This window comes from Pelophylax lessonae (genome assembly GCF_965119305.1).
Source record: "Pelophylax lessonae genome assembly, chromosome: 12".
Taxonomy (NCBI): domain Eukaryota; kingdom Metazoa; phylum Chordata; class Amphibia; order Anura; family Ranidae; genus Pelophylax; species Pelophylax lessonae.
This window is the reverse complement of record NC_138779.1, coordinates 21,586,882-21,611,268: the sequence shown is the minus strand read 5'-3', so window position 1 is coordinate 21,611,268 and position 24,387 is coordinate 21,586,882. Positions and strand designations below refer to the sequence as shown.

The window sequence follows — 24,387 nt, the reverse complement described above, 5'->3', positions numbered from 1 at the left end:
AAGGGATGGTGCTCAGAGGTGGGTAGGGGGTGGAACCAAGGGATGTTGCTCAGAGGTGGGTAGGGGGTAGAACCAAGGGATGGTGCTCAGAGGTGGGTAGGGGGTGGAACCAAGGGATGTTGCTCAGAGGTGGGTAGGGGGTGGAACCAAGGGACGGTGCTCAGAGGTGGGTAGGGCGGTGGAACCAAGGGATGGTGCTCAGAGGTGGGTAGGAGGTGGAAACAAAGGGACGGTGCTCAGAGGTTGGTAGGGGGTGGAACCAAGGGATGGTGCTCAGATGTGGGTAGGGGGTGGAACCAAGGGATGTTGCTCAGAGGTGGGTAGGGGTGGAACCAAGGGATGGTGCTCAGAGGTGGGTAGGGGGTGGAACCAAGGGATGGTGCTCAGAGGTTGGTAGGGGGTGGAACCAAAGTACGGTGCTCAGAGGTGGGTAACGGGTGGAACCAAAGTACGGTGCTCTGAGGTGGGTAAGGGGTGGAACCAAGGGACAGTGCTCAGAGGTGGGTAGGGGGTGGAACCAAAGTACAGTGCTCAGAGGTGGGTAGGGGGTGGAACCAAGGTATGGTGCTCATAGGTTGGTAGGGGGTGGAACCAAAGTACGGTGCTCAGAGGTGGGTAGGGGGTGGAACCAAGGTACGGTGCTCAGAGGTTGGTAGGGGGTGGAACCAAAGTATAGTGCTCAGAGGTGGGTAAGGGGTGGAACCAATGGACAGTGCTCAGAGGTGGGTAGGGGGTGGAACCAAAGTACGGTGCTCAGAGGTGGGTAACGGGTGGAACCAAGGGACGGTGCTCAGAGGTGGGTAAGGGGTGGAACCAAGGTACGGTGCTCAGAGGTTGGTAGGGGGTGGAACCAAAGTATAGTGCTCAGAGGTGGGTAAGGGGTGGAACCAAGGGACGGTGCTCAGAGGTAGGTAGGGATTGGAACCAAGGTATGGTGCTCAGAGGTGGGTAGGGGGTGGAACCAAGGTACGGTGCTCATAGGTTGGTAGGGGGTGGAACCAAAGTACGGTGCTCAGAGGTGGGTAAGGGGTGGAACCAAGGGACAGTGCTCAGAGGTGGGTAGGGGGGTGGAACCAAGGGATGGTGCTCAGAGGTGGGTAGGGGGTGGAACCAAGGGATGGTGCTCAGAGGTGGGTAAGGGGTGGAACCAAGGGACGGTGCTCAGAGGTGGGTAGGGGGGTGGAACCAAGGGATGGTGCTCAGAGGTGGGTAGGGGGTGGAACCAAGGGATGGTGCTCAGAGGTTGGTAGGGGGTGGAACCAAAGTACGGTGCTCAGAGGTGGGTAACGGGTGGAACCAAGGGACGGTGCCCAGAGGTGGGTAAGGGGTGGAACCAAGGTACGGTGCTCAGAGGTTGGTAGGGGGTGGAACCAAGGTATGGTGCTCAGAGGTGGGTAGGGGGTGGAACCAAGGTACGGTGCTCAGAGGTTGGTAGGGGGTGGAACCAAAGTACGGTGCTCAGAGGTGGGTAAGGGGTGGAACCAAGGGACAGTGCTCAGAGGTGGGTAAGGGGTGGAACCAAAGTACAGTGCTCAGAGGTGGGTAGGGGGTGGAACCAAGGTATGGTGCTCAGAGGTGGGTAGGGAGTGGAACCAAGGTATGGTGCTCAGAGGTTGGTAGGGGGTGGAACCAAAGTACAGTGCTCAGAGGTGGGTAGGGGGTGGAACCAATGTACGGTGCTCAGAGGTTGGTAGGGGGTGGAACCAAAGTATGGTGCTCAGAGGTGGGTAAGGGGTGGAACCAAGGGAGAGTGCTCAGAGGTGGGTAGGGGGTGGAACCAAGGTACGGTGCTCAGAGGTGGGTAAGGGGTGGAACCAAGGTACGGTGCTCAGAGGTGGGTAGAGGGTGGAACCAAGGTACTGTGCTCAGAGGTGGGTAGGGGGTGGAACCAAGGTACGGTGCTCAGAGGTTAGTAGGGTGTGGAACCAAAGTACGGTGCTCAGAGGTTGGTAGGGGGTGGAACTAAAGTACAGTGCTCAGAGCAGGTAAGTATAATATGTTTCATTACACAGAGCAGGTAAGTATAATATGTTTTTTTTTTTTTTTTCTTAAAGCGGAACCTTTAAAACCACTTTAAATACACTAACAAATTAAAGCCAAACTCCAGCTCACACTTTATAACAGTTTCCTTTTTGGATAAAGGTTTTACAAGAATAAATAGACGCTGATCACCTGTACAAGTCAGTATGGTGCCATTAGGAGCGGGCCAAGAAGAGGCAGTTGCCTTGGACCTTTCAGCAGTAAGGGGCGCAGGAGCTGTAACTTATGCTACCGAAGCAGTTTACATCTCACGGGGGGCGACTTTGGTCTTTTGGCTTTGGGTGCTAAAGAATATCGTCCCGGCACTACATTGGATATCCGTACAACCGCCCCACACACACAGATAACCAATCCTGGTGACGCAACCTGGAAATCCAACCTTTTTCCTGCTCTTTATTGACCTGAAATATTTCATGTAAGGAGTCATTCAAGTAATTATGATCCGTAAAAATGGAGAAGCGAAATAAACTCGGTTTGGTTGGTGAGCCGTTCTGCAATGCGTGCTCAAAGTTTGCAAACTTTGCAGCGAACCCCTTTAAAGTCTATGGGGGGGGGGGGGGTCTTATTATTCAGTCCTGGCCATTGGTAGGGGTAAGAAGCAAGCTATTCTCAAGAACATCGGTCTCCAAACTGTGGCCTGTGGGCTGGATGCGGCCCCTTGCTTGCATTCACAAGGGCATCATTCCTCTCACTGCCACCAATGATGAGGCACTATTCCTTCTACTGACATCAATGATGGGGCACCATTCCTCCCACAGATACCAATGATGGGGAACCATTCCTCCCACTGATACCAATGATGGGGAACCATTCCACCCACTGACACCAATGATGGGGAACTACTCCTGCCACTGACACCAATGATGGGGCACTATTCCTCCCACTGACACCAATGATGGGGCACTATTCCTCCCACTGACACCAATGATGGGGCACTATTCCCCCCACTCACACCAACGATGGGACACCCTTCCTCCCACTGACACCAATGATGAGGCACTATTCCTCCCACTTACACCAATGATGAGGCACTATTCCTCCCACTCACACCAACGATGGGACACTATTCCTCCCACTGATACCAATGATGGGGAACTACTCCTGCCACTGACACCAATGTTGGGGCACTATTCCTCCCACTGACACCAATGATGGGGCACTATTCCCCCCACTCACACCAACGATGGGACACCCTTCCTCCCACTGACACCAATGATGGGGCACTATTCTTCCCACTGACACCAATGATGGGGCACTATTCCTCCCACTGACACCAATGATGGGGCGCTATTCTTTCCACTGACACCAATGATGGGACACTATAGTGTTCTTTCCACTGACACCAATGATGGAGCACCATTCCTCCCACTAATACCAATGATGGGGCACTATTCCTCCCACTGACACCAATGATGGGGCACTATTCCTCCCACTGACACCAATGATGGGGCACTATTCCTCCCACTGACACCAATGATGGGGCACCATTCCTCCCACTGTCACCAATGATGGGGCACCATTCCTCCCACTGACACCAATGATGGGGCACCATTCCTCCCACTGACACCAATGATGGGGCACTGTTCCTCCTACTGACACCAATGATGGGGCACTGTTCCTCCTACTGACACCAATGATGGAGCACTATTCCATCCAGTAACACCAATGATAGTGAACTATTCCTTCCACTCACACCAACAATGGGGCATCATTTCTCCCACAAACACCAATGATGGGACACTATTCCTCCCACTAGAACCAGTGAGGAGGCACAGTATGCTTCCACTCATGCCAAGGCATTTTCTAATCCTACTGGCCACAGTCTGCCCCCCCTACCGCCTGAAAGACAGTTATCTGGCGCTTTGTTTAGAATGTTTGGAGACCCCTGCTCAAGAACAAGGCATGGAGATCTGGGCACTGGCATGGGTTGGGGGGCTGTATCAATGTATAAAAAAATAAAATAAAAAAAAAGAATTAAAATAAAAAAACCTAATTACAATTAGTAAAACAAGAAATATAACATTTAAATGAAAATAATTATACATAGCAATGCAAAAAAGAAAAAAAAAATTGAAAAAATTAAATTAAAAAAATGAACAAAATGTAAAAAAAAAATCCTAAATTTAAAAAAAGTAAAGAAAAAAAAAGAAATATGAGATTAAAAAATAAAAAAAAAAAAAATATATATATATATATATATATATATATATATATATATATATATATATATAAAACAAAATTCAAAAATATTATAAAAATAATAATAAAATACTACATCTCTCTATATAGAATTGTCAGCTCTCCCTAAAGCACACCACACACATTACAATGTGACTATACAACCTCCTTACAGACATGTCATAGTCTGACCGTACAAACATTACACAGCCAACTTTAGATTTACCAAAACGATGTGATATTAAGACCTACCAAATCTATCCAATCAATTTGTATCCAATCTGGCAGGCCTGTGCACTATATAGTTGTTGGAAGAGCTAAAGGAGATTGTACAATCAGATTGTAATATATGTGGTGAGCTCTAGCCTAAACCAACAATTATGTAGTCCAGGGGCATGCCTACTTGGATACAGATTGATAAATAGTATAGATAGGTCCCCGTATTACATAGCTTTAGTAAATCTAAAGTTAATTGTATAGAGATTGTATGGTCAGATTGTAATATGTATGGTGAGCTCAAGAGCTCCAACACACCCTGACAATATGGCCGCTGTGAGCCCCAATTTACAGCTGGCTGTCCATTTCTTCTGAATATTCGCTCTTGTTACTAAGCTGACCTGGTAAAAGGCTATGCTGTGCATTATAGGTGGGTTCAGTCTGAGCCCATGTTGAATCAGACCTGGAAGTCAGACCTGGAAGGAAGCTGTCAGTGCCAGTCCAATCAGCTGTGACGGGGCACTCCCTCCCTGCAGTGCATGTACACAAAGAGTGGGAATACTCATAACATCACTGACCTAATATGTTCACCTGGACATAAAAAAGTCAATGCCATTGATCTACTATGGCCATATAGCCATAATGTCATCAACCTAGTGTAACCATGTGGCCATAATGTCACTGACCTAACATGGCCAAGTGGTCATAATGTCATGAACCTAATGTAACCAGGTGGTCTAAATTTCATGGATCTTATATGGCCACGTAGCCATAATGTCATTGACCTAGTGTAGCCATGTGGCCATAATGTCACTGACCTAACAGGGCCAGGTGGTCATAATGTCATGGACCTAATGTAACCAGGTGGTCTAAATTTCATGGACCTTATATGGCCACGTGGCCATAATGTCATTGACTTGGTGTAACCATGTGGCCATAATGTCACTGACCTAACATGGCCAGATGGTCATAATGTCATGGACCTAATGTACCTAGGTGGTCTGAAATTCATGGACCTTATATGGCCACGTACCCATAATGTCATTGACCTAGTGTAGCCATGTGGCCATAATGTCACTGACCTAACAGGGCCAGGTGGTCATAATGTCATGAACCTAATGTAACCAGGTGGTCTTAATTTCATGGACCTTATATGGCCACGTGACCATAATGTCATTGACCTAACATGGTCGTGTGGTCCTAATGTCATTGGCCTAAAATGGCCATGTAGCCATATTAGGACAACAATTTCATGATCACATTCCTTCCCCACTTGTGTACTGGCAGCTGTAGGGTGGGGAATACCCTGGTCACAGCTGTTTGAGCGGGCCCTGAGAGCTTAATTCCAGGTTTGGCTGAGCATGGGTTCGAACTGAACCCAAACTAATCCCTACGTGGTCCTAATGTCATGTACCTAATATTGCCATGTGGTCTTAATGTCATTGCCCTAGCAGTGCCACATGGTCACAATGTCATTGAACTAACATAGCCATGAGATCTTAATGTCATGGACCTAATATGGTCATAATGTCATTGACCTAATAAAGCCAAGTGGTCATAATATCATTGATCTAACATGGCTATGTGGTCATAAAGTCAGTGACCTAATATGGCCATGTGACCATAATGCCATTAATCTAATATGGTCATTGGGTCTTAATGTCATTGACCTAGCAGTGCCACGTGGTCACAATGTCATTGAACTAACATAGCCATGAGGTCTTAATGTCATGGACCTAATATGGCCATGTGGCCATAATGCCATTGACCTAATGTGGCCATGTGACCATAATGCCATTAATCTAATATGGTCATTGGGTCTTAATGTCATTGACCTAGCAGTGCTACATGGTCACAATGTCATTGAACTAACATAGCCATGAGATCTTAATGTCATGGACCTAATATGGCCATGTGGCCATAATGCCATTGACCTAATGTGGCCATGTGGTCTGAATGTCATTGACCTAGCAGTGCCACTTGGTCATAATGTCATTGACCTAATATGGCCAAGTGATCATAATATCATTGATCTAACATGGCTATGTGGTCATAATGTCAGTGACCTAATATGGCCATGTGACCATAATGCCATTAATCTAATATGGTCATTGGGTCTTAATGTCATTGACCTAGCAGTGAAACGTGGTCACAATGTCATTGAACTAACATAGCCATGAGGTCTTAATGTCATGGACCAAATACGGCCATGTGGCCATAATGCCATTGACCTAATGTGGCCATGTGGTTTGAATGTCATTGACCTAATATGGCCATGTGACCATAATGCCATTAATCTAATATGGTCATTGGGTCTTAATGTCATTGACCTAGCAGTGCCACATGGTCACAATGTCATTGAACTAACATAGCCATGAGGTCTTAATGTCATGGACCAAATATGGCCATGTGGCCATAATGCCATTGACCTAATGTGGCCATGTGGTCTGAATGTCATTGACCTTGCAGTGCCACATGGTCATAATGTCATTGACCTAATATGGCCAAGTGGTCATAATGTCATTGATCTAACATGGCTATGTGGTCATAATGTTAGTGACCTAATATGGCCATGTGACCATAATGCCATTAATCTAATATGGTCATTGGGTCTTAATGTCATTGACCTAGCAGTGCCACATGGTCACAATGTCATTGAACTAACATAGCCATGAGGTCTTAATGTCATGGACCTAATATGGCCATGTGGCCATAATGCCATTGACCTAATGTGGCCATGTGGCCATAATGTCATTGACCTAGTGTGGCCATGTGGTCTGAATGTCATTGACCTAATATGGCCAAATGGTCATAATATCATTGAGCTAGCATGGCTATGTGGCCATAATGTCAGTGACCTAATATGGCCATGTGACCATAATGCCATTAATCTAATATGGCCATTGGGTCTTAATGTCATTGACCTAGCAGTGCCATGTGGTCATACTGTCATTGAGCTAGCATGGCTATGTGGTCATAATGTCAGTGACCTAATGGGGCCATGGGGTCTGAATGTCATTGACCTAGCAGTGACATGTGGCCATAATATCACTGATCTAACATGGCTATGTGGTCATAATGTCAGTGACCTAATATGGCCATGTGACCATAATGCCATTAATCTAATATGGCCATGTGACCATAATGCCATTAATCTAATATGATAATTGGGTCTTAATGTCATTGATCTAGCAGTGCCATGTGGTCATAATGTCATTGACCTAATATGGGAAAGTGGTCATAATATCATTGATCTAACATGGCTATGTGGTCATAATGCCATTGACCTAATGTGGCCATGTGGCCATAATATCACTGATCTAACATGGCTATGTGGCCATAATGTAATTGATCTGATATGGCCATGTGGCCATATTAGGTCAACAATGTCATGGTCACATTCCTTCCCCCCTTTGTGTACTGGCAGGTGTAGAGTGGGGAATGTTCTGTCACAGCCTAATTCCGGGTTTGGCTGAACATGAGTTTGGACTGAACCCAAACGAATCCTTATAGGTTGTTCCTTATTCCTGTTGACGAACCGGCAAACTTTTTAGCCCAAAGTTCATAATCCACAAACTTCCCACATCCATGAACCTATGATAGGGGCAATCCTGAACCTTATCCCTATTTATAAATCCCCCAATTCTCTTTAGACCAGACAATTCTACAAGCCTATACTCAAGCCAATCAAAACATGTACAATTAACAAACCAAACCACACAGCTTTTCCGCAAGACTCTTACCTTTGTTGGTGGTGTACAGGACCAGCATCGCCACCATGGCGCAGGTCATCAGAACTAGTAGCACGGAAAGTCCGATCTCTACGATGCTCCAAGACTTCTTCACCGTCTTGTTCGATTTTTCCACAATGTCCATCTGACTTTCCGATTTCCCCATTATGGTGACTCTTGAAGGAAAAAAAAAAGAAGCAAAGTCGGTTTTATGAGGTCAAGGTAGCGGTTTTAGTTGATGCCTAGCGATAGTAAGAGCAGCTGATGTTCAGGATGAAGAGAGAGAGAGAGAGAGATGAGGATGGGAGGCAGAGACGGAACAAGATGACAGGAGACAAGAAAATTGCAAAGGCAAACGCAGATTGTGACACATCCAACAACCTGACAACATAACCATCAGACACGAGAGAGAAGAAGATAAAAACAGAATTAGGAAGGGAAACGCGGAGCAGGAATGACATTAATCGCCTCTAGAGCAGAACTGGATTAAACACATCCTTGAAATGAAGATAGAGAAGAAAATTTAACACATTAAAAAAAAAAATTACATATATTTTTCCATCTGGTTGTCCACCGTCTTGGGGGCTTCATTTTCCATCTCCTCCAAGTCTCTAAAGTAATTGCAATTTGGGAAAGGCGACTTATTCTCGCCGGTCGCGGCGCCTCGGATGGGGATTTAATACTATAGGAAGCTGAGATTCTGCTCTTGGCAAATTGTATCCATCTGAAGAGATCGCCCTCCTTCCCCAGACCTCATTGATCCCGGGGAGGCTATCGATCCTCCGCCAATCAGCCAACGATCCGTTGATCTTTATTTTTTTTTTTCAAGGAGGGGGGGTCGTTCAGAGCCGTATGTAAATCCTCTGGCAGGCTCGATCCATGCCGGGAGGCTCCGACAAATCTGAATTGCTTCTACTGTCAAAAAATCAGACAGCCCCTCGTGCACGGTGATAGCAATCAAACTGCCTTTGTGGCTTGGCCGCTGCAGAGTTTCTATAGCAAAAGCTCTTCCCTTCTTCACCTCTGCTAACTCCTTGGAAAAACTTAGGAGCTGCAATGAGCTGTACGGAGCGTGGAGTAACTAGAATATCCAGAGGGGGGTGGAGAATCAGATTTAAAAACAGAGAGAGAGAAAAAAAAAAAGAGGAGGAATAAGGAGGGAGCTCGGGGGGAGGAAGCACAAATTGCAAGGTTAATACTATAAATTTTTATCTATTTATTTTTTTTTTTTTGCTTTTTTTTATTTATTTTATTTAAACATTTGTTTTATAACATTTTCAAGTGACTCCCGTATTGGGTCATGGAAGGCTATTTAACCACTTGACCTCTGGAAGATTTACCGCCCTCCTTCCTGATCAGGCCATTTTTTGTGATAAGGCAATTGAGTATTTTAACTGACAATTGCACGGTCGTGCGACAAATAAAATGTATGTCCTTTTTTTTCCTACAAATAGAGCTTTCTTTTGGTGGAATTTGATCACCTCCTGCGGTCTTTATTTATTTGCGCAATAAAAAGCAAAAAAAGACAGACAATTTTGAAAAAAAAAAAAAAAAAACAATATTTTTTATTTTCTGCTATAAAACATCAAATACGAAAATGTAAAAAATCTAATTTCTTCATCAATTTAGGTCAATATGTATTCTGCTACATATTTTTGGTGGAAAATAATATTTAAAAACAGGGAGAGGAAAAAAAAAGAGGAGGAATAAGGAGGGAGCTCGGGGGGAGGAAGCACAAATTGTAAGGTTAACGCTATAAATTTTTTTTTTTGCTTTTATTTTTTTATTTATTTTTTAATTGTTTGTTTTATAACATTTTCAAGTGACTATGTATTGGGTCATGGTAGGCTATTTAACCATTTGACCTCTGGAAGATTTACGGCCCTCCTTCCTGATCAGGCCATTTTTTTGTGATAAGGCAATGTAGTATTTTAACTGGCAATTGCGCGGTCGTGCGACGCTGTACCCCAAAAAAAATTGATGTCCTTTTTTTCCCACAAATAGAGCTTTCAAAAAAAAAAAAAAAAAAAAAAATATATATATATATATATATATATATATATATTTTTTTTTTACTTTCTGCTATAAAACATCCAATACAAAAATGTAAAAAATCTAATTTATTCATCAATTTAGGCCAATATGTATTCTGCTACAGGTTTTTGGTGGAAAATAAGATTTAAAAACAGGGAGAGAAAAAAAAAAAGAGGAGGAATAAGGAGGGAGCTCGGGGGGAGGAAGCACAAATTGTAAGGTTAACGCTATAAATTTTTTTTTTTGCTTTTATTTTTTTATTTATTTATTTATTTTTTAATTGTTTGTTTTATAACATTTTCAAGTGACTATGTATCGGGTCATGGTAGGCTATTTAACCACTTGACCTCTGGAAGATTTACCGCCCTCCTTCCTGATCAGGCCATTTTTTGTGATAAGGCAATGCAGTTTTTTAACTGGCAATTGCGCGGTCGTGCGACGCTGTACCCAAAAAAAAATTGATGTCCTTTTTTTTCCCCACAAATAGAGCTTTCAAAAAAAAAATAAAAATAAATAAATATATATATATATATATATATATATATATATATATATATATATATATATATATATATATATTTTTTTTTTTTTTTTACTTTCTGCTTTAAAACATCAAATACAAAAATGTAAAAAATCTAATTTCTTCACCAATTTAGGCCAATATGTATTCTGCTACATATTTTTGGTGGAAAATAATATTTAAAAACAGGGAGAGAAAAAAAAAAAAGAGGAGGAATAAGGAGGGAGCTCGGGGGGAGGAAGCACAAATTGTAAGGTTAACGCTATAAATTTTTTTTTTTGCTTTTATTTTTTTTTTTATTTATTTATTTTTTAATTGTTTGTTTTATAACATTTTCAAGTGACTATGTATCGGGTCATGGTAGGCTATTTAACCACTTGACCTCTGGAAGATTTACCGCCCTCCTTCCTGATCAGGCCATTTTTTTGTGATAAGGCAATGTAGTATTTTAACTGGCAATTGCGCGGTCGTGCGACGCTGAAACCCAAAAAAAAATTGATGTCTTTTTTTTCCCACAAATAGAGCTTTCAAAAAAATAAATAAATAAATATATATATATATATATATATATATATATATATATATATATATATATTTTTTTTTTTTTTTTTTTTTTTTTTTTTTACTTTCTGCTATAAAACATCCAATACAAAAATGTAAAAAATCTAATTTCTTGACCAATTTAGGCTAATATGTATTCTGCTACATATTTTTGGTGGAAAAAGTTAGGAGCTGGAATGAGCTGTTCAGAGCATGGAGTAACTCGAATATCCAGGGGGTGAGAATAAGATTTAAAAACAGGGAGAGAAAAAAAAGAGAAGGAATGAGGATCCCCCCCTCTCCAAACCCCCCCCCCCAGCACACATCCTTTATCCTTCAAATTTCCCCCCCTGAGTGTGCATTCTCCCCCTTCCCACTCTGAAACCCCCCTCCCAGCACAAATCCCTCCCCCTAATTACCCCTTCTAGCACAAATCCTCTACTCTTGAAATCTCCCCCCGACTCCAAATTTTTCCCTCCCAGGACAATTTCCCACCCAATCTCCCTTCCTAGTACAAATCCTCCACCCTACGAATTTCCCCTCCGAGTACACATCCTCTCCTCCCCACTCCAAATCCCCCCTCCCAGTACAAATTCCCCCCCAACTCCCTTCCTAGCACAACCCCCCCAAATTTCACCTCCTAGCACAGACACTCCACAATCATCCCTACTAGCACAAATCCCCCCCCCCCCCGAAAAAAAAATATCCCCTCCCAGCACAATTCCCCTCCCTTTCCTACCATATCACCTCTTCCAGCACAATCCCCCCCCAGAATCCCCCCTATTAGCACAAATCCCTTTCCCCCATCCCAACAAGAATCCTCCTAAATCACCATTCATAGTAACCCCCCCCCCATAAATTTCCCCATCTAAAATAATTCTTAACCCCTGCCATCCCCCAACTCCCCCTCCAAACACAAATCCTCTTCCTCCATCCCCTTCCATCCCCTTCCCAAAACAAGTCCTCCTAAATCACCACTCCCAGCACATCCCTGCTCCCCCCCCCCCCCAATTTTCCCTCCTAGAACAATTCTTATCCCCTATTCCCACATTCCCCTTCCCTACACAAATCCCCTCCCTGCCAATCCCCTCACTGTACCCCCCCTCCTCACCTTGCATAATGCCACAGTGCCCAGGGCAGCTGTCCCTCCCGCCCACCTTATGTCCCAGCCCTGCCTAGGGTGAAAACCTTTACTTGCTGTACTGTACCTAAACAGGAGCAGTGTTGTCACCCTAGAACCTCTCCCTTTTCTCATCACCATAACAGGGGGGGGGGGGGGTGTTCTATAGACCAAAGGGATGGCTGGAAATGATGCAATCTGATAATAGCGCAGCACAGGCGCAGGAAGTTGCGCCCCCCCAAATGATGTTTTCACCCAATATAACGTCAACCTTCTTGAATATATCTGCAGGAAAAATAAAAAAACAATATATTACCAAAAGTATTGGGACGCCTGCCTTTACACGCACATGAACTTTAATGGCATCCCAGTCTTAGTCTGTAGGGTTCAATATTGAGTTGGCCCACCCTTTGCAGCTATAACAGCTTCAACTCTTCTGGGAAGGCTGTCCACAAGGTTTAGGAGTGTGTCTATGGGAATATTTGACCATTCTTCCAGAAGCGTATTTGTGAGGTCAGGAACTGATGTTGGACGTGAAGGCCTGGCTCGCAGTCTGCACTCTAATTCATCCCAAAGGTGTTCTCTTGTAAATATTTCTTTATTGGAGTTTCAAAGGTACAAGAAAGGAAAGCCGTAACAGTAGGTACAACTCATATTCCGTCTAAAAGCAGAAACAACATTACTGAACTATAGGTGACAATTAATTGCAGTCTCCATTCTAATTCATCCCAAAGGTGTTCTATCGGGTTGAGGTCAGGACTCTGTGCAGGCCAATCATTTTCCTCCACTCCAAACTCACTCATCCATATGGACCTTGCTTTGTGCACTGGTCCAAATCATTTGATGGAGGGGGATTATAGGGTGGGGGTTGTTTTTCAGGGGTTGGGCTTGGCCCCTTAGTTCCAGTGAAGGGAACTCTTAAGGTGTCAGCATTCCAAGACATTTTGGACAATTTCATGCTCCCAACTTTGTGGGAAGAGTTTGGGGATGGCCCCTCCTGTTCCAACATGACTGCGTACCAGTGCACAAAGCAAGGTCCATAAAGACATGGATGAGCGAGTTTGGGGTAGAGGAACTTGATTGGCCTGCACTGAGTCCTGACCTCAACCCGATAGAACATCTTTGGGATGATCGGATCATGCCCCTATCACAATCTCCCTGACTGACCTACGAGCTGCACCGCTGAGACTCTGGAGATTAGACCCCTCATTGCTAACGGATGCCAAAGTCTAACAAGAAATCGTGGCTGAACATCAGTCTTTCTTCTAAATTAAGGACCAACCGGATACAAACAAATTCACCCTATGGCGAATACATAAATGGGTAAGAAAATGAAACACCAGAGAACCCAGCAGATTGACAAGGTCTTACATCAATTAGAAAAACTAAACAAAACATTACCTACCCAAAACCAAGCCTCTGAGCTCCTTGAGCTGAGGCAAAAACTTAGTAGCCTCTTACTGCATAAATTTGAACACAATTTGAAACATAATAAAGCCAACTTCTATTCTCTGGGCAACAAAGCGGGGAAACTTCTACCCAAGCAAGTCAAAGCCCAGCGTACCAAAACCAAAATCTTTCCCTCATACATCCCACTTCCAAACAACTCTTAACTAACCCTCAAGAAATTACTAATGCATTTAGCGATTACTACGCAACCCTTTACAACCTTAAAAACTACCCTCTAACTCTCCAACCTACTGATGAACACATTCAGGAATTCTTGGCCTCAATTATCCTACCCTCAATATCAGAGGACCAATTTTAAGTCTCTGTCTCAACCATTTGAAAATGGACGTGCAATCAAGACTCTTCTTTTTTACAAGTCCCCAGGTGAAGATGGGTTCGCGAAGGCCTTCTACAAAAAACTTGCTGACATAATAGCCCCTAAACTTACAGACCTCTTCAATGCTGCTGGTTCCTCTGGCTCCTTACCCACAGATATGCTACGATCAATTGTTTCTACTATTCCAAAACCAGGAAAGGACCCCTCTCTCGAAACAAACTACAGGCCAATCTCCCTTTTAAATACTGATATTAAATTACTAGCCAAAGTAATTGCTAATAGTGTCAACAAGTCTGTGGTAGTGAGCCCTTATAGCCCCAGTCTGCTTCTTCACCAGGGCCCCTGATGGTGGGGATGGACTTGCAGCAGACTGGAACCAGGTCGCGGCCCCCAGGTAGGCCCAGCTGAGGATGTGGAGACCGCTGGCGTGTGCAGGGTAAACAGGAGACTATAAGGAGATCCAGGAGACAAGCCAAGGTCAGGACAGGCAGCAGACGAACATAGACGGAGAAACGAAGCCGGGTCGGTACACAGGAGATCAGATACAATAGCCAAGGGATACACGGATGGGAGCTCAGAGAACAGTGATGTTGCTCAAGCAAGGAGCAGTGCACTGAGCATGTGTATATATAGGGAAGCAGACAGTGAGGTGACCCAGGAAGTAATTGACAGGAACAGGATATAACCCACAGTGGAGCAGGCGACAGCCCATAGAAGCCCAAACACCACATGTGAAGGGAGGCAAGACAGAAGCACTGCAGCAAGGAGGTAAGAATATACAGACAAAACTATAGGCTAACTTGTGACAAATAGACTTATGACATTCCACCCAGAATTAATACACCCTGACCAAGTTGGTTTCATCCCGGGCAAACAAGCCCCGGACGCAACCAGACGTGTGCTTAACCTCATCCACCATGCCATACGTACCCAAACGCCTTCTCTGCTCCTATCTGTTGATGTAGAGAAGGCATTCAATAGAGTACACTGGAAATTCCTTCAGGCAGTGCCTACTAAATTTGGCATAAAAGATTGGTTCCAAGATGCAATCTTATCCCTTTACTCTAACCCATCAGCTAGAGTCCTCACTGGGGGAACTATGTCCACCCTGTTTGAAATATCCAATGGAACGGGACAAGGATGCCCCCTGTCCCCAATTATTTTTGCCTTATTGATGGAAACCATAGCTTCTAAAATCAGATCAGACCCACAATTATCAGGTATCTGATGCAACGGCTTAAACCACAAAATCAGCCTGTTCGCTGACGATGTGATATTAATAATCACCAACCCCCTCCAGTCCCTACAATCAGTACAAAACATACTTCATCACTTTAGCTCTGAAGTCTTATATAAGCTCAACAACATAAAACCTTTAGACCTTCCCGTACAAATCCCACCCCAACTCTCTTCCCAACTGAAATCTAGCCTGACCTATACACAGAGATGTATAGTAACTAAGTAGAACTACTTAAGTACTGTACTTAAGTACCGAAAGGCGGTATCTGTACTTTCCTAGAGTAGAATTTTTTTCTCCTACTTCTACTTATACTTCACTACATTTTTTCCATGATTTCGATACTTCTACTCCGATATTTTTTTTTTTTTTTGTGCTGCATAGTTACTCGTTACTTTTAAAAAAATTACCACTGCCAGAACAGTAGATGGCAGGTTGCATAAAGCTCAAAAAAATGTGTATAATGTCATTTGTAAATCAGCGCATACGAAAATAAAGGCTGTGTATAATAAAAGCTGCTATACCAAATCTTTCCAATAAAAAGAAAATATGAAACAAACAAATAAATGGTGCTACAGCGCTTAAAGTGCATCAAGAAACTACTAACAAACACAGGTTAATCATTTGAATATATCATTTGAAATAATAAAAAACAATATGATGTTCAAACTTTTGACTTCTTTCTTTAATAACTACATAACACAGTACTTGTACTTCTACTTTCAGTACTTGAGTAGAATTTTTTTTTCAAAACTACTGGTACTTTCTACTTTTAGTACTTAAGTAGCAAATTTTTTGAAAAAACTACTTGCAATACTTAAGTAAAAAAAATGTTGAATACTTTAGTACTTCTACTTAAGTAACTTTTTCTGCGAGTACTTCCACTTCTACTCAAGTCACTTTTTGATCGAGCACTTGTACTTTTACTCAAGTAGAAATTTTGAGTACTTTATACAAGTCTGCCTATACATGGGCTAGTACATCCATCCCGTACTTGGCAATTCAAATTTCCCCCAACCCGAGCCAACTGTAATGGGCAGGAGGGGCTGAGCACAGTAATGTATTGTCTTGTTACCTGGCAGATGGAAGTTCAAGTAAGAGTGCCCGAATGCTGTGTAATTTCAGGGGGGGTCTGAATATTCTTTCCTCTAGACAGGTCATTCCAATGAGTGGACATGAGGTGGCGCTGATTTCCATGGTATCAGGGTCGAAAGGTGGATCACCATAGGAAAGTGGAAGATCACTGGTTTTGGTACAAGGCGCTTTGACCTTTACGATAAGGGTACGTTGTTTATTACCTAGAGACTATCCTGGATCTGCACCTCTGTTTACCTGTTTCATTGAACAAAGAGACTTTCCACATCTATTTATTTGTGTTCTTAACCAGTCACTATATATATATATATTGATATTACTCTCAACTTGTTATCATACTAATATATTCGCCACCTGTAGAAGCAAGGGTACACTAGCGCTGCTAGTGCATATGTTTATGTACGCACCTTTTTTAGACAGTAATGTATGTAGCACACCCTTGAGCTCTGCATTCTGTACGTAGCACACCCTTGAACCCTGCACTCTGTACTTAGTGCACCCTTGAACCCTGCACCCTGCATGTAGCGCACTCTTGAACCCTACATTCTGTACGTGGTGCACTCTTGAATACTGCACTCTGTACGTAGCGCACCCTTGAACCCTACACTCTGTATGTAACGCATCCCCGAACCCTGCACTCTTTACGTAGCCAAAAACACAAAAGAAGTGAGCGCAAAGCTGTCCTAGTGTAACTCGGCTTTAGCATTGGAAAGTTAAAAACGCTACAATGGTCAAACTCACATTGTGTGAAGATAGATACAGCATAAGGTCTCCACTGGGGCTGCACTCCTAAAACCACCTCAAGATCCCCACAGGATCCTGGCAGTATAGCCAAGGCTATCCACAACCACGCTCGACGTGCAGATCCTAATGCACATGAGCCTGGTCCGGCCAACACACGAGCAGGATACAGAGGGGAAGAAAATGTGGACATCACACTTGTAATGACAATGCATCTCAGAGGCGTGGCCTCCTTCCTCAGGTCACCTGAGGCCAACCTCAGCTAGGTTGAACATCCATAGCTCCCCCTTCCCTTTCGGGTGGCGGGAGGTGGTTATAGGAGTGCGACCGCAGTGGAATCCTTATTCTGTATCTATCTTCACACAATGTGAGTTTGACCATTGTAGTGTTTTTAACTTTACCATATTAAAGCCGAGTTACACTAGGGGGGCTTTGCGCTCTCTTTTTTTGGTTTTGTCTAGATGTGCTCCTGCCACCCAGAGGATCCATAGGGAGCAGCAGCACCCTTTGACTTGTCTAAATATCATCAATAGCCAGCTGGAAGGCTATAAAAAACTGTTGCTCAGCCCACCGGCTAGTTTTTTTCTTTTGTGTGTATTTTTTTTTATCTTTACGTAGCACAGCCTTGAACCCTGCACTCTGTGCATAGCGCACCCCTGAACCCTGCACTCTTTACCTAGCGCAGCCTTGAACCCTGCACTCTGTACGTAGAGCACCCTTGAACCCTGCACTCTTTACATAGCGCAGCCTTGAACCCTGCACTCTTTACGTAGTGCACCCCTGAACCCTACACACTGTGCGTAGCGCACCCCTGAACCCTGCAATCTGTAAGTAGCGCACCCCTGAACCCTGCACTCTGTAAGTAGCACACCCCAGATACCACAGGCCCTTTGAGGGCAACCATATTGCTGATGCAGTCTAAATGGAGTTTGACACCCCTGCTCTAGGGCTTTGGCCAGATGGATTGCGAATTTCATCCAAAGGGCACACATGGCCGCATGTGTTGACCCACCGGAGGTGGTGACAGCTCACTCGGCGAGGGCGGTGGCGGCACTCTGGGGAGCATTCTCTAACATTTATATGGAAACCATATGCAGAGCCACGTCTTGATCCTCTCATCATACCTTTCTGAAGCATTAAAAGGTTGACCAAGGGGGTCCTGTTTATAGATTTTGGGAGGAAAGCGATAAAGGCATGTCTACTCCACACAATACATTTTTTTAGCATTCCCCCACCCTGTCAGCTAGTTATTTATCATAAGTATGCTGCCATGTTGACACCAGGAACCTGGAATATTGTATAAAAAAACTTATACTTAAACCTATACTTTTTAACATTTGTAGTCTATTGCAACGTATTTTACATCTTTTTTTTATTTTGGGAGGTGGGATAGGTCTTTAATTTGATAGCAAATTTTGATGCATACATTTTTTTTCAATTGGGAATAAGTAATAAAAATTGGAAAAAAAACAGAAAATTGTATCAAATACTTAATTTCCTTTCCTGGTGCCAATCCATGGCAGCATATAGGCCCAGAAGCTAGAATAGCATAGACTTTTAAGGCATCAATAGTATAAAATCACAAATTTTATTATTTATGCAAAGAATAAAAAACACATGATATCATACGTAAAGACATATAGAAGATAAAAAACCCAAACATCGACCAACATCAAACCGAAGCGCATGTGTCCATCCCGGGGTAGGTCTCAGGTGGAGATCCCCTAATGGTTGGCACTGCGAATAGGGTATTGGAATAATGGGGGATGGGTATTAGCTCGACATGTTTTGCGACGTGTCGCTTCCTCAGGAGCTCATCAGAACATTCCTGGATATCCGTAGTGGTGTATAAGAAAAAAAGTACAAGTTCCTAGTGATTTTGTCTAGTCCATATAGTGTCAGTACCCTAATAGGTCTAAAAAGACCATTAACTAAAAGATGATGTATAATGCCAGCAGCTCGCTGGTACCATATACTTGGACAATGCCTGCCTGGGGGATGATAATATGATTCATAAAGGTCACATTTGAGTAGGAAGGGCAGGTATAAAAACAGACATATACTCCAGCGTTGTAAGAGGATACCCGCTAGTCGTAGGGCAATGACCTTAGTCCTAGGGGAAATATAGTGACCGTAGATAACAGTACGGGCACCACCCCACGGTAGTGCTTAGTTCTTATTTTTTGTCCAAGCATATAGGCCCAGCCTTAGTATGCAGCTTATTACAGAGAATACAGAAGGGTGTTTACAGTATTTCTTTTATAACATAGTAACATAGTAGTTAAGGTTGAATAAAGACAATAGTCCATCCAGTTCAACCTGTGCAGGTGTGTGTGGAGGTATTCATTTCCCATACCCCCGAATGTTTTTATCCTTGAGATGTACGTCCAACAGTCTTTTAAAAGTAGCCATACTCCCCGCAGTAACTACCATTTGTGGTAGAGAATTCCACAGTCTTGTAGCCCTTACTGTAAAGAACCCCCTGCGTAGACTAAGGTTAAATCGCTTCTCCTCTAATCGCATTGTATGTCCTTGTGTCTTCATACATTCTTTGCGACTGAATAGTTTTTTCTCTATGTTGATATCACCATTGAGGTATTTATAAATTGCTATCATGTCCCCTCTCAGGCGTCTCTTCTCCAGGGAGAATAAATCAAGCACTTGTAAGCGCTCTTCATAATTTAGGTCCTCCAATCCCCTAATTAGTTTAGTTGCCCTTCTTTGGACTCTCTCCAGCTCCAACACATCCCTTCTGAGGATTGGCGACCAGAACTGTACAGAATATTCCAGATGCGGTCGGACCAGAGTTTTATACAGTGGCAGGATTATAGTTTTATCTCTGGAAAAAGTCCCCTGCTATTTCCTGGTCCTGAGGGAGGAGTCAGAGCAGAGGCGAAACTAGAACCTTCAGGGCCCCGATGCAAGAAACCATGAAAGGGCCCCCTTCCCTTCAAGCCTGGGGCTCTTCCCATTGATCCTGGGGCCCCTTACTCTCGATGTGGGGCCCTTTATTACAGTCCCACAGCAGGACCCTTTCACAAGTTCTGCTGTGGGCTTCCTTCCTGTCATGTTGGGGACTCCCCTTGTTGGTGGAATGCCAGTGTGACCTTTGCAATCCTGGAAGTTCAACCACTGGTGTCAGTCGTTTTTATTTTTTGGTATTTCGATTGTATTATTATTATTTTTTTTTTACAATGTCACTGACTATGACTCTGTCCATTCAGAAAAGGAAGGAGCTGGTAAATTACATATTTACTGACCCCTTCCTGGTTCTCTGTTGTGACACATCCAGTGCAGCAGCTGGCAGGAGAGGAGAGGAAGAGGGGGGGGGGGGGGACAAGGGGAGCACACAGGGGCCCAGAGACAACAGACCACAAGTGAACTGGATAGGAGGAGTGGCGGGGGCAGCATACAGAGGAATCAATCTCCTCCATTTTCCTCCTGCAGCTACAGGAGGAAAAAGGAGGACAGTGATTTCTCTACATGCTGCCCCCTCCTATCCAGGTGTACAGGGGAGCCGCACAGGCCCCCTGTAGCATGGGGCCCGGTTGCAATTGCAACCCCTGCAACCCCTGTAGTTACGCCCCTGAGTTAGACAGAGCTCTATCATTGGTATGCTGCCATGGATTGGCACCAGGAAAGGAAATTAAGGTAAGTATTTGATACAATTTTCATTTTTTTTCCCTATTTTTACTACTTATTCCCAATAGAAAAAAAATGTATGCATCCAAATTTGTTATCAAATTAAAGACCCCTCTGTCCCAAAATAAAAAAAGATGTAAAATACGTTGCAATAGACTACAGATGTTAAAAAAGTATAATGAGCGAAACTGAGATGTCTTCAAAGGAAAAAAATAAAAGCTCTGGGACTCCAGGGGATTTAGGGAGTAAAAGGCCCTTTGTGGTTAACCTTGTTTTTTATAATAAACCTCCTACACTATGTGAAGCCTCTTTACTATTTCTTGAGCTTTGTACACCTATTTATAGGTACAAGAACATGCTGATTTGTTAGTGCGTTATCCCCATCCACTGGATATGTTCAAAAGCAATTTTGTAAGGCTGAAGCTGTGCTCACTTTGAATACCCAATCATGTGTAAGAGAAAAAAAAAGAAAATAGAGTTCTTACTTGGGCATGGTTGGAAAATTGAAATGAACATGTAGAAAGTGAAACTTCTCTACCTCTTTAGTAAATCAGCCCTATTGCCTCTAATTCCTATATAACATCACAAATTAAATTTCCGCAAGTAACCTGCACTGAGAGACGTCCAATCTGAAGGTATAAATTAGTTATTTTGACGCAAAGTCATCTTTAACAAAACAAAATCAAATTCACTCAATTTTACAGTATTTTTTCAGACCAGTAGGGATGAGCCAAACTTTGCTAACGTATCAAACTTTCAACCGTGCTTATTGAGCTGCTTAGTGTATTCACGATAATTTAATTTATTTAATTACCTGTTCTTCTCATTTGTGTTTTTCCCTTTTATTGTGTATTTGGCCATTTGTTATTTTACTTTTTTATTTTAACGTTTTTTTTTTTGTGATGAAATGGCAAATAATGAGGCTAATGAGGGCACACAAGAATGGGTCCAGGGTAGTTGAAAGGTACTTCAGTATTTCTCAGGAATAGTGTTGAGCTAATTCTTTTGCCAGGAACGTAGGAATCTGTCACTTGATAGCCCAATCAGCTGTGGCTGGGAAATTCCCCGCAGCTGAACATGACAATGAGGCGGGATCAGTGCTGTATTTTGGCCTAGGCCAACAAGGCACAGGCCTAGGGTGGCACTTTGCAAGGGGGCAGCAAAAAAGCCGCCCCCTCTACCTGAGACTCTATTGGCCACTGGTTGCTAGAGCTGCCTCTCTCACCCCCCCCTTTCTCACTCACTCACCCACCCACCCCCCCTCTCTCTCATCCCCCATCTCTTTCTCTCTCATCCCCCCTCTCTCTCTCACCCCCCCGCCCCACTCACTCTCTCTCACCCCCCCCTCACCCACCCCGCTCTCTCTCATCCCACCCCTCTCTTTCTCTCTCATCCCCCCTCTCTCTCTTTTTCACCCCCCCTCTCACCCACCCCCTCTCTCTCGCTCTCTCTCATCCCCCTCTCTTTCTCTCTCATCCCCCCTCTCTCTCTCTTATCCCCCCTCTCTCTCTCTTATCCCCCCTCTCTCTCTCACCCCCCCACTCACTATCTCTCATTCCCCCCTCTCACCCACCCCCATCTCTCATTCCCCCCTCTCACCCACCCCCCTCTCTCTCTCATTCCCCCCTGTCACCCACCCCCCTCTCTCTCATCCCCCCACTCACTCTCTTTTATACCCCCCTCTCTATCTCTTTGATCCCCCTCCCTCACCCCCTCTCTATTTCATCCCCCCTCTCTCCCTCACCCACCCCATCTCACCGCCCCCCCCCCCCTCTCGAGAGATCTCAGAGGTTCATGCTGGGACTTGTAGTCCTTCAATTTTGAAGGGAGTAACATCCATTAAAAAAGGAGTGGGGCAAATTTACATAGGAAGGGGGCGCCCAAGTTTAGTCTTGCCTAGGGCAGCACAAAACCAAAATACACCACTGGGCGGGATGCCGGTGACATCATTGGCCACATGGTCAATGACATTGTCCAAATATGGCCCGAACCTTAGCTCGTCACTACTCAGGAACCATTTACAGCTCATTGTACCTTTAAAAAAACACCCAAATCCACTTAATGTCACCTTTCCCTTCGTTCTTCAAGTCATTGCTTTTGATAAAGGTTTTTTTGATAAAATTTAATTCTTGTTCTCCTTCTTTACACCAACAAGGGTTTAGTCGATGCACAGGGTAAAATTTGGATGAGTTGGGCAATCTGTTCATCAACTTTATATCACATCACAAACTTTGCCTCTTGTTAACTAAGAAGAGTCATTGTATGATGGTAAAATGGCAGTGTTTATGGACCATTCATGTTGAATTGTCCAATCATGAAGATATCTCCGTAACATACCAACCTAGTGTTCACTCTCGTGTACATGGTGGTGGATGGCACCACAGCAACCAGTTCAAAATATGTTACCAGAACACCTCAACCTTCTGCAATTAGCCTGTCTTTTTTTTGATAAATTTTCAGTATGTCATACAAAAAGCGCAACATCTTGGAACCACCAGAGATCCCCTCATTAGGCAGTGACATTAATGATAATGATCAATGATAATATCACTTTGCTCGCTAACATGCTGGCAATTCATCACAAAAGTACAGCTGCCACTCTACCCATTGGAAGCAATGGCATACCATCTTGCTGGTTCAGCCAGACAGGGAGTGTCACCATAGGAGAAGGTCAATAGATGCTCATCAGTTCCGTCACTAGGAAATTATTGAATTGATATGAATTGCTACTGCAGTCATTCTCAACCAGGGTTCGGAGGAACTTTTGCATTCCTCTAGCAGTTGCTAGGGGTTCCTTGAACAGTGGTTGATTCACCTCCCCTTTCAGGATGCCTGCATAGTTCCAGGGCCAAGACCATTTGTCCCAATCAGAGACATGACACCAATGGTCTTTATTGGCATTCTAACCACCATTGTATGACTTTTTTCTAACCACCAAAGTAAGGGGCATTTCTCCCACTGACCCCTGATGTATTGGTTTTAGCAGGGGTTCCCTGAGAACCAAAAATTGTTTTAAGGGTTCCTTTAGGGTAGTTTAGAAAGGCTGTGCTTGTGTGACCAGGGCTTTTGGTGCAGGTGTTTCCTGCCACGGGGCTGTTAGATTTGGACATAGACACTTTGGCTAGTTAAGTATGCTGGGAGTGGGCTGGCTCTTGGGAGGAGTTATGAAAATATCAGAAAGACCTTGATGGGTGATGTGATTCCAGAGGAGGGAGTGTTCCTAGGCAGACAACCAGGGCCGCTGATAGGGGGGGACCACCAGCCCTCTTGTAGAGGGCCCGAGCACACAGGGGGGTCCACACAGAGAGGGGGATTAGTGATGGATACAAAAATCTTCCTCCAGCACCTGAATCTGATCTGTCCCTCTCCCTGCTATAAGCTTTTATCTGCTGAGAAAGAGACAGTCGTCCCTCACTAATCTCCCTCCATGTGTGCCCCCCCCCCCCTCCCAGCACTGGCTCTAAGGTTATCTCTGCTCAGGAGTTTATTTGTAACTTTGTTTCTCTC

At 44.0% G+C, this 24,387-nt stretch overlaps 1 protein-coding gene across 2 annotated transcripts in view; it reads right to left on the bottom strand.

Annotated features, from left to right (window-relative positions):
• Positions 1–24,387, bottom strand: part of MMEL1 (membrane metalloendopeptidase like 1) — a 324,059-nt gene that overhangs the window by 214,374 nt on the left and 85,298 nt on the right. The window contains exons 1-2 of one of the 2 annotated variants that reach the window (XM_082273302.1): positions 8,714–9,221; positions 8,178–8,341 (exon numbers count right to left, since the gene is read on the bottom strand). In XM_082273302.1, coding sequence (XP_082129428.1) covers positions 8,178–8,341; positions 8,714–8,763 — 214 coding nt within the window. In that variant the 5' untranslated portion in view covers positions 8,764–9,221. Of the gene's footprint in view, positions 1–8,177; positions 8,342–8,713; positions 9,222–24,387 lie in introns of those variants that run through there. The other variant, XM_082273303.1, reaches the window with a different exon arrangement.